Source organism: Cataglyphis hispanica, chromosome 13 (assembly GCF_021464435.1).
Source record: "Cataglyphis hispanica isolate Lineage 1 chromosome 13, ULB_Chis1_1.0, whole genome shotgun sequence".
NCBI lineage: Eukaryota > Metazoa > Arthropoda > Insecta > Hymenoptera > Formicidae > Cataglyphis > Cataglyphis hispanica.
In genome coordinates, this window is record NC_065966.1 from 3,257,901 (window position 1) to 3,272,843 (window position 14,943).

At 39.4% G+C, this 14,943-nt stretch overlaps 1 protein-coding gene across 4 annotated transcripts in view; it reads right to left on the reverse strand.

The window, feature by feature from the left end:
* LOC126853932 (fasciclin-1) overlaps positions 1-14,943 on the reverse strand; it is a 215,862-nt gene that overhangs the window by 4,145 nt on the left and 196,774 nt on the right. For 3 of the 4 annotated variants that reach the window (XM_050600137.1, XM_050600135.1, XM_050600138.1), the window contains 5 exons: positions 10,764-11,006; positions 10,301-10,330; positions 2,505-2,719; positions 487-649; positions 95-236 (listed from right to left, as the gene is read on the reverse strand). In XM_050600137.1, the coding sequence (XP_050456094.1) occupies positions 95-236; positions 487-649; positions 2,505-2,719; positions 10,301-10,330; positions 10,764-11,006 (793 nt within the window). The remainder of the gene's footprint in view (positions 1-94; positions 237-486; positions 650-2,504; positions 2,720-10,300; positions 10,331-10,763; positions 11,007-14,943) is intronic. The other variant, XM_050600136.1, reaches the window with a different exon arrangement.

A 14,943-nucleotide genomic window follows, 5' to 3' on the forward strand; every position in this document is an offset into this window, starting at 1 on the left:
GTGACGTATAAGATATATATATATATATATATTCTGTGCACAAATACAAGTATGCGCCGGTTACGTGTGTGCGTTACGAAATAAAACTACTCACTTTCGCCGTACTCCTTAATGCGAATCTTCAGAGTGTCCCTGACCGTTGAAAGCTTGATGGTGTCGTTGCTCATCTCTCTCAACTTCGCCATCGTATACGCTTGGTCCGCTATTACGAGGTGCCGCTCCAAGATCTGCTTCGTCTGTAAATGAGTCATACATTTTTATGATTAAACACAGCGGGATGTAATTTTTTTTCTTTTTTTTAATGCAAGTAACTCTTTGCGCTTGCGTATTCATTCTTAAGTGTTTATGAATTTAAGGACTTAAAAATGCAAAGGTATGGTCATTAAAAAATTTAAAGGAGGATAAGATAACGAAAGCCTCTATACGAGAGGGAAGAAATTTGAATATGAAATCTACGCGACATGTGCACTTAGGAAGATTACTCACGTAATAACTAAATTCGGGCATGAAGAGTTTCTTGACGGTTGACGGAAAGTTGATCGCCGCGCGGACCCAAGCATCATCGTGCGGGGCAAAGTACGTGAATCGCTTCGTCGTGTCGTTCAGCTGATCATTGAAGTTGTGTCGCTGGCCCAGAAAGTACGTCGAGCTGAAAAAAGACAAAGGGGAGAAACGTTCGTCGATTAATTTCACGCTGATAATTCGAGAAGAATGGCAAAATGATTTTAGAAACGGTAAATAACGTCATAATGCTTCTTATCCGCGTTGCTTAAATCGGTTTAATTGAATCGTGCGGGTTATAAGCACCGGGGAAATTTTTCCGAGGCAGGGGATGCGAGTAGACCGCGGTAACATCGTGATGTTTACTCTATCCGCTTCCCAGAGCTCACCTTCGCGCGCTGCCTCTTACGGGATTAATCCGCCCTCTACTATCCGGCGCTTGATCTCTCTCGGGTTCTCCCTCTCTCTTTCTCTCTCTCGCTACGCCCTTTGTAAAGCCGCCGACCTCGCTCACGTCTACCTGCGGAGAATGCACCGTCTCTTCCGCGGATATCAATTATAATTTTAAATTAGGAGATAATCCACACAACGCTTTCTTCGCGCGGAAAGCTGCCGACGGTATGACGGGGCACGATTGTTGGCCGGTTATTTGGATCAACGTGCATATACAATCTTCTCCGGAGAGAAGATCCTCGATTCTCCGTTGTAGCAACTCGGACTTCGTAAATCCTAGGATACTGCAGTACTCAGGTCATCAGCATTCCTTATATCTGTCGATCGTTAAATGCGATCCGAATCTTGAGATTTCTCGCTTGCGAATATTTGTACGACTCTTTAATATTTTGGAATTCTTATTATTCTTTTTAGATTCCTAGTGTAAAATTCAGCATCACCTCTTCGTCGATTCTCGGCGATTTAACTCCTTAAATTAATCGTTTTCGAGAGTCTCAGCGCCACCGAGAAATCTCTGAATATTCGGCCTTCTCTTCGATCTTAGATTCTCTCGATCATCTGGTATAGTCGATCCGAATTCTAGGGCGACGACAGGACACTGGAGTTAACACGGGATAAGTCTGGATGCAACGGAGAGTACGACGAATACGACGATATGTTCCAGACTGGTAATTTCGCCGAGTGAGTTTATTTGCTTTTTGTATGGCGCTTCGAGTGCCGGCCGTTAAATTGGACAAAGAAAAGAAGCAATATCGGCGCGCGGCAGGCGGGGACGCAGGGTCCAGTTACGAATTTAATAGGTCGGACGTGCTGCCCTGCGGAACTATGCAATTCCGGGCGTAAGATTCTCCACGATTATAGTTTTTACGTCGACGATCGACCGTCGAGCCAATGGGTTCGCGGTAATTGGAATGGAGATTTGTTGCGTTATTTTAATTAAATTCGAACGAGAGAAGAGTGAGGAGACGGAGTGGATGGGTCGTGCGCAGGAAAGAAAGGTTTGCCAGTGTCACGCGCGATGATAAGATTTTCTTTCAAGAGAGACAATGATGATATCTTGTGTAAAGGTCGTATCAAATATTGTATAATATAATAATATAATATAGGATGGAAGTTTGTATACGTAGATGCTTATAAGAACGAATGCTATCCTCTTGTAATTATCGAAGATAGAGACACTTGCGAAAGATAGAGATACTTATCTTGTAAAAAAAATAATCTTTCGGCACATGACTTTGTCGTGCGAATTAGAAATTTTAGGAACCGAGGTTTAACAATATACATAATTTTTGTAATCATCTTACTAGAATGTACATAAAATTAAATACTTAAACGTAATGAGAGAAAGGAAGAGAACGTGATTCATAAATAAAATTAAAATTTGATCTCTGATATCAAAATGCATATGATAGATATTTCATCCGCCTTTTTTTTTAATTTAATACAACTAACGCTTCAATGTTCGAGACCTTTCATAGACGAGAGTCGATGATTCGAGTAGCTTAGCATAAAGATGAATAAAGATGAAGGAGAGAGGGAGGGAGACTTACTTGAGCATCGGGTCGGTCCTGAGTTTGTCGAATACGGTGGTGTAGGGGACCCCGAGCAATCTGTCGATTATGTGAATAATCCCGTTGGTGGCGGCGATGTTGGCGGTAATGATGGTAGCGTTTACGCCGCCCCCTTCCACGGTGACGGTCTGGTTTCCCCTCGGGCCTTGCACCACGTTGAAGTAGAGCTTCTTCCTGTCGGCGGCGGTCGCTACCTGCAAGAATTCGTGCGGAAGCTCTGTGAGGGAATGCTCGCGACGTGGCGACGCGTGACTCGCGTTAACCACCGGGGTCACGTGCGCTGCTTTCAAAGGATTACATTACACGAGGAAACTGCTGCGCAAATGCAACCAGAAGACAAGAGGGAAGACGAGCTTTTGAATAAGAAGAACGCACAGAGAAGATGCGAGAAGGGCTTCGACAAACGAGTCGATTCTTCGAAGGCATTCGAAAGCAGATTTTTCGATGACTTGCCTTAAAACTTGTCGATATAATTGTATTTGAAATTTTGATTTATAACTTTGAAAACTTGTATATAATTTGAGGGAAAATACTTGATGCAATTTTCTTGAAATGTGGAAAATATTCAAAGAATCGAGCGTGCGAAGAACTCGAGATCGCCTTCGGAGAATTGGCATAAGATTTCGTGCACAAAAACAGGAGTGTATAGATACTTGTCGCAGTCGCAGTTGGAGAAAAGACGAGGAATTAAAAGTTATTTGCGTTTCCGTGCTCGAGAATTTCCCACACATACATATACATACACACATGCACAAGAGCAGAACGAGGAAGCAAAGTTTCGACGGTTCAGGCAGTTAGATATAAGTTTCGCACAGAGGTACGATTGTGCGCGCACGCCATTGCAAATACACAATACACATTAAACACACGCCAATAAATATCAAATATATATCAATCTCACTAAAGTCCGCAAAAAATTCAACGAGTCATGCTTGTTAAGACGCAAATTGTATCCGATATTTTAATCATGTCATCTCAATAAAATAATTCGATGTTATCAGACGTAGACAGAGTATAAAAATCGAATCCTCGAATTATATAGTCATCTTTAAGACTGATATGAAAAATGACAGAGGTCTAAACAATGCGTGTCGATTATTTCGCAATTACGAGGACATCAAAGGAAAACCACTAGCGGCGACAATCTCCGGAAGAAAATGACGTAATTGCGAAGCCGGGGCGTCCCGGAACGCATTTTCGAATCCGCTTTCTTATCAACGGACGCGAAATTTGATCTCGAGAGACAGTCATGTCAGGGCGCGATAGCAGAGTGAAACGAATCCCTTCGATCTGCCGGATTATCCGGACGATGCGGCGTAGTCGTTCTCGGCAGTGCGCGAGCTTTTAACTTGCAAATATCGTCCGGATTGCAAATCGGCGCTCTCCATCCGTCGCCCCCCTCCCCCAACCCCATCCCGTCTCTTTCTTCCACCGTCGTCGATGTCGGGACGGAAAGCTTGGCATAGAGAACGCCAAGAGGCAACGATCCCCTTTCCGGCTGATCCAGCTCTCATGAATTTCCCGGTGTGCATTCAGAGCCACTTCCGGTTACTTTCTTGACGTTTATCCGCGCGCTCGAGATTCCCCGAGCCCGGAGGCTGGAAAAATGTGTACGCGGTGTCTAAAAAAAGATATCGGGGGTATATTTTTCGGGCTATTTGAGGTCGGTTTTGCTTTAAATTGAAATGTAAAGCCGAGATTCGGAGTAGTTCTTCTCGAAGAGTAAAAAAAATCTAGAAAAGATTTATATTCTGCATTGAGTTCTTATTTATTATCATTCTTTTTTGGATTAATCAATACTTTTTTTAATTAATCAATAGAAAATTTTTAAATTCTGTTGTCCATTTGGATTCTGTTAAATATATAATTTACACTAGAATTTATTTTACAAATTTATCTCGTTGTTTTAGTAGTAGAAATAAATACCACGAATAAATGAAATATTTTGTTTTCCGTGAGACTTTAGAATTGTAATTTGCTTAATTTTATGACAGATAAGAAAGGGGATATTTGCCTTTTTGATAAGTGCTCATTATTTCCGATATGTTCATGCAATTAATTTCTTATTCGTGGCCTACCCTTTCGACGCTCGCAGTTATCAATTAGCCGCGCGTAAAGTCGCATTGCCGTTGGGACTTTTATGTACGCGGGGAATGATGTTGAATAAATTAATTACGAATACGAGTCGTAACGGAATAAATCACGCTCCTGAAACAGAAAAGAAAGCAAACGCGCGAGACGAGAAAGAGATTGAAATTGATTTATCTGTCTTTTTGGATTCACTCTGAAATCCCCGTATTTGTACATGTATTTCATTAATAACTGGAAGAATCAGAAAGTCATTAAATTAAATTTAATTTACCAAAGAGAGTGCGTTTTAATTAAAATATTTCGTGATTGTACAACTTAAGTAAAAAATTAAACTGAGAATATTTGAGGATTAAAAGACAGAAAAATGTGTAAAACATGTGTAAACCCAGAGAAGTCTGACTAATGATTTTTTAATCAAATACTCGATTGTGGACACCGAAATGATATTTGAATATTAAACTAATATTCTAAATGAGAATACGGAATCAAGGCGAGGGATATTCGTACTCAATACTTTAAATAACCTATGTTTAAAATACAGAGAGGAGAGAGCAGATTCGCAGAGTGATCGCGAATAAAATTGAATTTTACGTCGCGGCGCCTTCTCTTCCGGGAGCGCTTTATCATTTCATCAGCGTACACGAGAGAGTCGCTCTTTCGAGACGCGCACGCTTGGGCGCCGCGGGGTCATAAAGCATGAAAGCGGTGTAAAACATATCTCGACGATAAATTAGTGCGCGCGGGCGCACTGGTGCATGCGGTGCTTAATGCAAATCAGACCGGGTAAAGGAAAAAAAGAACAGAAAGAAACGCGCATATGTCTGGCGCGCAGAACGCATCGTGTCGTGCGTGAGTTGATGCACGGCATATTTTTTTTCACCAGGGGTTGTTTGCTTATCATATCCTAGGACAGGGGTTATTAATTATTTTCTCTTTCGACCCCGACGCGCGCGCAGCTTAATGCAAATTGGTCTTGTTGCGAGTAAGGGAAAAAAGAATCAAACGTGAATGAAGAAAAAAAAAAATCAGATGTTCTTTGTTTCTAGCGGTAGAAGCGGATGCCATGAGAGATTAATAAGGTAGCTTAGGGACGTGTGTGGTAGACCTCAACGCTTTATAGTAACTTGGCAACATTGTGTAAAGGCTGGCATTTCTTTAAAAAAGACTGACAACTATTGTGGAAAGTTTCATTACATGTGAAATGAATGAAATTGAATACAATGTTGTGGAGTAAAAGAATAGTAGTTTTACGAAAATTGTGTGACAATTTTCGTCGTAAAATGCAGAAGAACTGAACTTTATATTTAAACGCGAACATTATATTTAAACAGCTTGTTTATTGATATAATAATATTTTTATTTCATTGCAGAGGAACATTATTAAAAATTATTTTAGCATTACACATAATGTCGGAATTTTCTCCATAAATGTTCGGACTCTTCCCTTCATACAATAAAAAGAGAGCACTTTTCTTTCATGAGTATCAAGCGAATGTATTTTTAAATATTCATGTTTTATAATCTCAAACGTTCTATCGTAAAAATACAAAATAAAAATCAAAGTATCTCTATTTAGTTGAAACGTGAAAATGCTTATCAGCAAATTCGAAATTATTATCTTCATGTTAGCATGTCGAGAGATGTTCTAAATCAATCTATATTTTATAATTGTTACTCGGATTCAAATCGTTTAGTCCGAATGACAGGCGGAAAGCGGATTCGCCGGTAGAATTGGCATAATACAACAGACTGGCGAAGGCTCTGAAACATCCTAATCAACGATCGGTCACGCGGCCATGCGAAAATGTCATGCCGCGCAGAAACTACGTTGTTTCCGATTAAGGGCGATTTACCCTTTGTTTACCGTGATTAATATATACACCGCGCTTCGTACTGCATGAGGCACAAGTAGAGTCAATATTGGTCCACGCACGTCCGTGCAGCGTGCGCGCAGTAAATAACAGCCGATATTGCCGATCGAATCGCCGTAACTACCAGCAATTAGCGATCGGTATTAGCGCACCTGTTCGTTGCGCTTTTATGATAATCCATTCGTAAATTAATTGATAACGCCGCCTCGACCTATCTCCTCGTACCATGGTAGCGTCGCAATAATATTAAATCCAATCGTTTCGTCGTTTCTCATTTTTCTCCGACGAATTTGATAGTGGATTTGAAAAAAAAAACCGAAAGACTTCTGTACTGTAACTTCTCGACTGTCCTGATATAGTGGTTTAGGCAGTAAATCGAATGATTGAAGCGATCCGACTTTACAACCATCATCGTCCTCTCATCGCTTTCATACGTCCGGCCGAATGTTTATTTATACTGATCGAACGTTAATTTATTAAAGAGCAGGCGGAGTAATTAAAGCCAACATACCATATCGGCGTTGCTGAATGATTGAAACGGCTCGATGGATATTGAAGTGTAATTAGCTGTATCGGAGATTTCGCGTAATTGCTTTCATGGCTCGACGTACATTGACGTTACGGTGCGAGAGAGATTACCGAGGAGTTGTAGTGCGCTAGATAACGCCATAGATTTGCGTGGTCTCGTCGTTATGCTTATAATTATTAATACCGGCGATCTCTTTATTTCTTTTTTCAACCATCATCGAACTCGTAAGTTGCCGCGTTGCTTGTTCGCAAATTTCAACTTGACGAGGAAATTAATGTGCACGCATTATCGCACTGAAAATATTCTTTTCGCGATCATTCACCTCCAATAAGGATTCGATATCCGCAAACTTGATGCTGCGATCGATCCCATGATTACTGCCGCATATTTCTGGAAAAAATGTTCACGCGATTCCGTCTTTGGTTTTATTTTATTCTTTTTTTTTTTACCAGAAAAAATTCGTCGAAACATTTCGAAAAACTTTTGTCACGAATATTTTCTCGCGCAGATATTGCTCGGACGCAATGCGAATTTCTTCCCGTTGATTCGTGCGATTGATTCGCGAATGCGATTCGTTAATATTCATTGTTATCTTAAGTCAGGGAATGGAAGAATGAATTAAATTGCGAGAGACCGAGCGATCGATCGCGTTATATTTTCTTTCTGAAAAAGGATATTTTCTCGTCATAAAGTTTGTGCAGCTCGAAATCAAATTCTCACGACCACCTGGATGCAAGTTCCGGAAACTTAACTGCGAAAAGCGCGGCGTTTCGTGCACGCGAGAGTTTCGAAATAATACATATTATATCGGAAGTGCAACCGGCAATATGGATACCGTAGACAATCGCGAAGACATATAGGATATATCTCGCGTCGGCGAGAAAGCGAGCACCGCAGGCATCATCGGAAAGCGTGGGACGCATTTTCCTATTTTACATTTCTTTCGCTTCACGAGTTTTCCCGCAGGATATTAAGCAGTTTTCACGTTCGGCAGAATAAGAAATTTTATTGCTCGATAATATTCGATTATTCTGTTTCGCATACAGTTTTGGCTCTCATATTTTTGTGAAAAAAAAATATTACAATTATAGTAAAAATAAAATTGGAGTTAAAATATTTTTGTAAAATACAAAAATAATATTTTCCACGAGAATATTTGTTATAAGACATCTTTACATGATTTACGGAAAGCCTCGCTAAATTTAATTATTATATTTAATTGATCTTTGTAATAATTTCTTTTTTTTAATTTGGAGATAATCTTTTTAAGAAAAATTTCAATTAAAAAACTAAAAGCTGTTTTTAATTCAGACAAAACTACCTCTTCCTCTTTTACAATATCACATAAATATTAGCGGCACGAATTAACATATCCGATTAATATATCCGATATTACATTCGTTTGTTTGAAAATTGCAATTGAGATAACGCGCCGGAATTTCCATAGCAGATAGCACGTCGACGTATTTTCCGATCGAGCATTTATGTGACACGATTTACTCGGGATTCTCTTCCTACTTGTGTTTCATCCCTTGTTTTTTCGCGATTCCGCGAAGCGCGATCGACCGGGTATGATTTTTCACCGCGGATTTGCGAGACGTGTCGTATCGGCGACATCCTATAAATTCGACAGTGCGTATAGATAACGTATAGTACGGGCAAATCTGTGCAAACAATGTTGCAAAGCCAATAAACTCAAATCCATTTCGAGAGATTCGTTTCAGAAAGAAATTTATTGATTTTGCGCGAAAATCATTTCAGCGTACCGATGTCCTTCTTTTTCTCGCACTTTTCATAAATTATACCGCAGTGTCACGTGCGTGCCACTTCTTTTTTCACTTCATGCGCGTGTATCATGTATTTGACTTGACGGATATTTTGCTATTAAGCGCCAACATCGAATACGATATGGATGTCGCATTAATAACGGTAAGATTAATATAATAAATCGCGTACGTCGGTGAAAAGTGATGCGCGTGAGCGATTACGCTGTCACTCTGTTGATTTTCTCGGTGCTTCGTGATTACGATATTTGCCGGTTTCTTGTCGTAATTGAGTTCTCGCGTGCGTTAACGAGACGCTCTCGGCCGCGTGGAAAATGACGAGTATGATTGATAGAGAGGATAACGGCATTGTATATTGCGATCTCATCTGTAAAATGTTGGTGTGAAAGGAACGACGACAACTGGTCGAAAAATTTATCAACTTGCGAGATAAATAATTAACGATGTACTCGGTCACGAGAATACAAATATACATACATATACAGTACATATATAAATATGTAATTTCGAATAAAGAAAGTCTACGGCGTTTGCAATTTCACTCTTCGAGCGAAATCGTTGTAAAAATAAGCGATGGGAAATGCGCGGAAAGAAGGATGAGAAAAAGAGCCGCGGCGGAAAATTGCCCAGAGTTTTTTGTTATTCTGACGAAAAGTTCCGTCATGCTGATTGGATGATAATGAGTCTCGAAAAGTGCGAAAACGAACCGGCGATGCCGGTCGACTTTGAGCAAAGTTTAAGAGCGGAACAGCCCCGGCGCGCTGTTATGACGTCAGGCGTCTTCTACTCTATCCCGCGGAACTTTTTATCTTCCAATCCACTTAATCCGAGAAAGTCGAGTTTCCTTATCGCCCGCGCCCAGGTGAGCTCGTTTCCGTTCGTCATCCTCTTGCTCGAGGAAAACTCCACGGCTCCTCACAAAAATACGCAATTATCGTTACATCGTGTTGCCGACGAAACGGCAGAAATCCATTCCGCAAGGCTGTCGAACCTTCCCACAATTTCATTTGTGCGATTCTCGGTGTACGGGGTGACGAAAAAGTCAGCCGCATTGAATATCAACGGCAATATTCGCATACATTTATAATTCACTCTCTCGAAATACTTCAAACGATAGAAAGTTTCAAGAATATATAGGGCATTACGAAATAAAATAATTTATATCCTCGAACATCAAGTTCCGACTGTGAAATTTTAATACGCGACTTTCCAATCACCTCGTATATCGTGTATCGCGGCAAGAATAGAAATCTCTTTGGGCGTTCGATTACTAAAGCTATTGGCGAGACGAGATTTATTGACGCTATCGATTGCCGAATATCTGGCGCGGCGTGTTAGTGCTGGAAATGTTAACTCGCATTCTGTTTCGCGCTCGTAATACGCTCAACATCGAAAAACGCATGAAAGCGGATAGTGCAAATGGATGCAGACAGAGAAAGGAGGAGAATTTGCGAACAATTTATGCAAAAAACAATGAAAGCAATATAAATCTATAATTACCCCCAGGTTTGATTTCCCGCTTAATGGTATCTTGGAAAAAAAAAAAAAAAACGGAAAGAAGCGTTAATCAATGTAATAACATATATCCATGTAAATGATTGCATTGATGTCGCGGTTGCATGTAGAATATCCAGAGAAAGATTTTCTTCAAATAAAGTACAATATTAATTTATCGATATTAAAAACTTATACGAAGTTGCAACATCAGATGAATCTTACACACACACACGCACACAAGTTTAATCTACCTTATATATACATATATATATATATATATATATATATATATATATATATATATTTATAGCCTGTAAATGACAAAGGCTAAATCAATATTTCAGTGATAATATTTTATCTATTAATATAACTTCAAATGTAACTTCAAATATCAATCTTGACTTGTATTACGGTTTTAAATTTTATTATCGTAATAAATAAATGCGAAGAAGAAAATGAGACTTACTTGGCTGACGCTTTTATTCTTAATATTGTCGAGGGTAAGTTTCTGCTTGACGTAGTGCAACTTGAGGATTTCTCTGATGCGTTTCTTGTCCTGCAACATCTGCTTCACGCCCGGTTCCTCCAGTGCCTCATTGCTAGGAGCAAAGAGGGTAACCTCTCGCAGATAGTTAATGGTGTTCATGGTGTCATCCCCGAAATCGCGAATGATTTCGTAAAACTTGTACACCGGTCCATCCTCCTTTTCCTACACGGGAGAGAAAAGATTTCTGTCAATCGGTTACGCAATGTTCGTCGCGCCCTCGATTGCACGAGGTGCCGTCTTTCAAGGGAAAAGAAAATGAGACACAAATGAAAAAAGCAAGAGAACCGTAAGAAAAACAGAAAGGGGAAACGTCCAAGGACGACGTTGAGTTTACTTATAAGGGACGGGAGAATCGATGGCGTCCAACATCAGCTCAAAGTCATCATTCCATTACGTTAATCGGAAGGAACGCCTTTTCGTAACAGAATTTTACATGAACCGTGCCGAATCCGGACACCATTAACTCCCCACAGAGAAACACGAAAAGCGACAAAAATAAGAAAAATTGGAAAGGAAATCCAAAGAGAAATCGGAGAGAAATCGGAGAGTAAGGAGTATAAGTCAACGCGCGGCGCAAAGATCACGAAGTAAGCTCTCCAAGTTTCCATTACGTCCTCGTTTTCTATGAATTCCCGTAAATTGATTCTCATATATATTTGATCGCTAGCTATGCATTTTCGACGAGCTATACGAGCTGGACGAGTTGATTGAAATCCTCATTGCAAAAATATAAGATTAAATTCTGACTAAATTCAGACAAAAATCCACATAATCTGAAGAAAAACAAATAAATTCTTTGTGTGGAGACAATTGTCGCTGGAAGAATTTTAAGAGATTCCCGAGAGATCGCTTAAAATAAAAAATACTTGAAATTCAGAGGGTCAGTCGCGAAGGCGGAACAGTCGCAATTAGACTGACGTAACGAACTTGCAGCTTCGTGTAACTTGCGCCGCGAAGAGGAGACGAAATGAATTACTTATGGGAAGAAGACAAGGTGTAAGGGAGAAGAAAGCGTGACTGGGATGTGACCGTTGGTTCACGGAAGTGGTAACATTACGTGACACACATATAATCCACTATCCCTGTCACAATTACTCGGAGTGCCAATTGTACTTCTTGTACGGAGGAAAATCATGCAACGCGATTAAATTATGAGAGCTATCTCGTAGAAACTAAAAGAAATAATTAATTTTGACGGAATTTGACGGTTAGTAGAAGTAAGGAGAAACAACGAAATACAACTTAATCGAAAATTCTTGATATTACAAAAACGCATATTACATAAACTAATCTTGTCAAATTTTAACACATAGCGCGTGATTTTCCGATAATACTGTATAAGAAACTAAATGATATCCCGCCGTGCAACGTAAAGCGCGACATATCAACACCGAGCACACATCAAAAAAAAATCACCGATAAAGATACACTGAGATAATACCAACATTCTTTATCAAAAATGTTAAAATGATATGTTGTATCATATTAGAATATATTCTCGGAAAGTTCGCTTCCGTTTTTATTCAATGTAATAAAAATGCAATTTTAAAATAAATTTGAAAAATGCCTTAAAAATAAAAATAGTATCGTAAATACAACATAATTTAACAAATACTTCTTATTATAAAATATACGGTGCTCTTTTGACAAATCTGAATTGAGATTTTTTACTTTCTGTATCTAAAAACATAATGAAAAAAACAAAATATTTTGAAAATCTTGAAAAATTTTAATGCGTAACTCTCGGGAAATATTGTATTGTAAAAAATAGATATCGTCTTTTTAAAAATCCCGGTGAGAGCAAGCATGAAAAATACGATGTATTTCTCGTAAAAGACACAGTTTATGAGATATTGTAGAAAAGGACGTAGAGATTTGAAAAACTTTGAGAGGTGAAAGAAAATAACGCAAAAGTTAAAATGGACATTTCCGTTTCCTCGTACAACTCCAGTCGAATCGGATTATATCATGGATGGAAGAAAAAGAAAAGATAATTAACGAGACGGCAGTTAGCCATTCACAACACCCACAGCTTTTCGACGTGCTTCTCGGTGTTCATAGACGAGCTTAATGAGAGAGAATGACAGGGAAGCAGAGAGAAGGACTTTCCACGCAAAATAGAAATGGAATCGCGCGAGAAACCAATAAAATACACAAAATCCGATCATTGTGTCGGGAAATTACTTTTGGATATTATTGATCTACGCGAACGCGCAGAATGGAAGAGAGGAGTAATCTTTTTGAATTTTTCTATACCATCAAAAGAGAACAGAAGTGCATGAACTACCCTTCTCTAATTTGACATCAAAGAACAAAATTGTAATGTTTTAGAATCAAAAAGCAAGATAAAGTCGAGCGAAAGAATCTGACAATTAAAAATTTTTCTCGACATGTTTATGTAGTAAGCGCAAAATTACACGATTTTTGACGAGATTGGTATTATTAAAGAGATAGGGAATTTTTTTTATATACTTTTGGATAGAACAACTTCGCACGAGGAAAAATCCGCAGAAATCATTTTTCCCCTTTCCCGCGTTCGCCGAATGCTGTCAGCATTTCCCTTGTGGCACAAATCCTTCTCTTTTCCATCGTTCCTCCTCCTCCTCCTCCTCGTCTTCCATCTATTTATTTCACCTTCCTTCTCACTTTCCCTTTTTTTTTTTTTGCTTGTCTCTCCCTCGTTAATATCTCTTAATCTTTGCAGGCTTGTGGGGCCGATGGAAAAGCCGAGAACTAACGAAAAGGGAGGATTAACTAGGCATTTGAAGGTGTTGTGGGAGAAAAATATAAAAGACGCAAGGATAGAAAAGGAAAATGAAAAAGAAATGGAGAGAAGATATGGTAGGGAGAGGATCAGAATCGTAACGGAAGTCGATCGGCGATCGTTAGCCAGGCTGTCGAAACGAACGAAAAAGGCGAGTTTAATAACGATACATTGCTACTGCTAGGGTTTCCTCTATGCCGGGATAAATTAATAAAAATGTAAGAGAGCGAGAGACGCGCAGCGCCACGAGGCTCGCCCTATGCGATGGAAGATTAAGAGAAAAGGAAGAGAACTTCTCTTCCGCAACTTGAAATCGTATCGATCGGCGAACGCTCGTTCCTCTGTTTTTCTCAACCTCTCGCCCGGCTACGTTCTTTTGTATTCAGAGCATCGAGCCGTGAAGTTGTATACGTGTCGGCAAAGTTTTCCTTCTGCAGCAGAAATACATCTTGAAACACGGAACTGTCTCAAGGAATGTGTAGCCGAGATTTTCAATGATCCTTTGAGATATCTTTGTGGATCTTTAATTATTCTTAGAATTTTAGATATATAATTAATTGAGATTTCGTGCACCAACAGATTAAGAATAGCGATCCAAAGAGTCTTGGGGTTTTTTTATTACTATATCTTGAATTCCTGTTGACCGATTTTTTAAATCTTTATCCCATCGATATAATTTCTTCGCGTTGATTAGGCTCGATGCTCTACCTTGTCTTTTTTTTTATCATTTGCTTCATTTATATTTATCCTTCTACTTTTATCGTGATAATATTAAGTTTATTTTATTCAAACTTGTATCACGTACTAAAACGGATCAGCGGAACGAGATTCCTCGATCGTATTTTTATGTAAATAGCCAGACGTCGTCGTAGAGACGATCCTGGATTTTACTACTTGTGTACAAAAATCTAAATATTCAAGGATCCGCGTAACATCCCCGAATGTTAGAAACTTCTAAGGAATCGTCGATCTGCGATCATTTGAAACCACGGATCGGGAGATTCAGCGGTCCCGGGATTCGAGGATTCGAAATCTCGAAGATCTTTGTTTTGCAACAAGAATCTAAACATTCAGGGATCTTAAATCAGGATCCACGAATCCAAAGATCCACGAGGAGTATTTCAAGATTCGAAACAAATTCGAATCCGAGCATCCATGGATTGACGAATTCGCGGATACACATGGCCCTCCGGCGACGAGATTGGCGTCTGAAAAGTGTCGTGTGTATTTTTTTCGTAGTCTTATGACGAGTTCATTTAATAAGTACTTACGATGCCCTATACGACATGCAGAGTCCAATAGAGACATGCAAAGCACCACAGAATAACATCATTG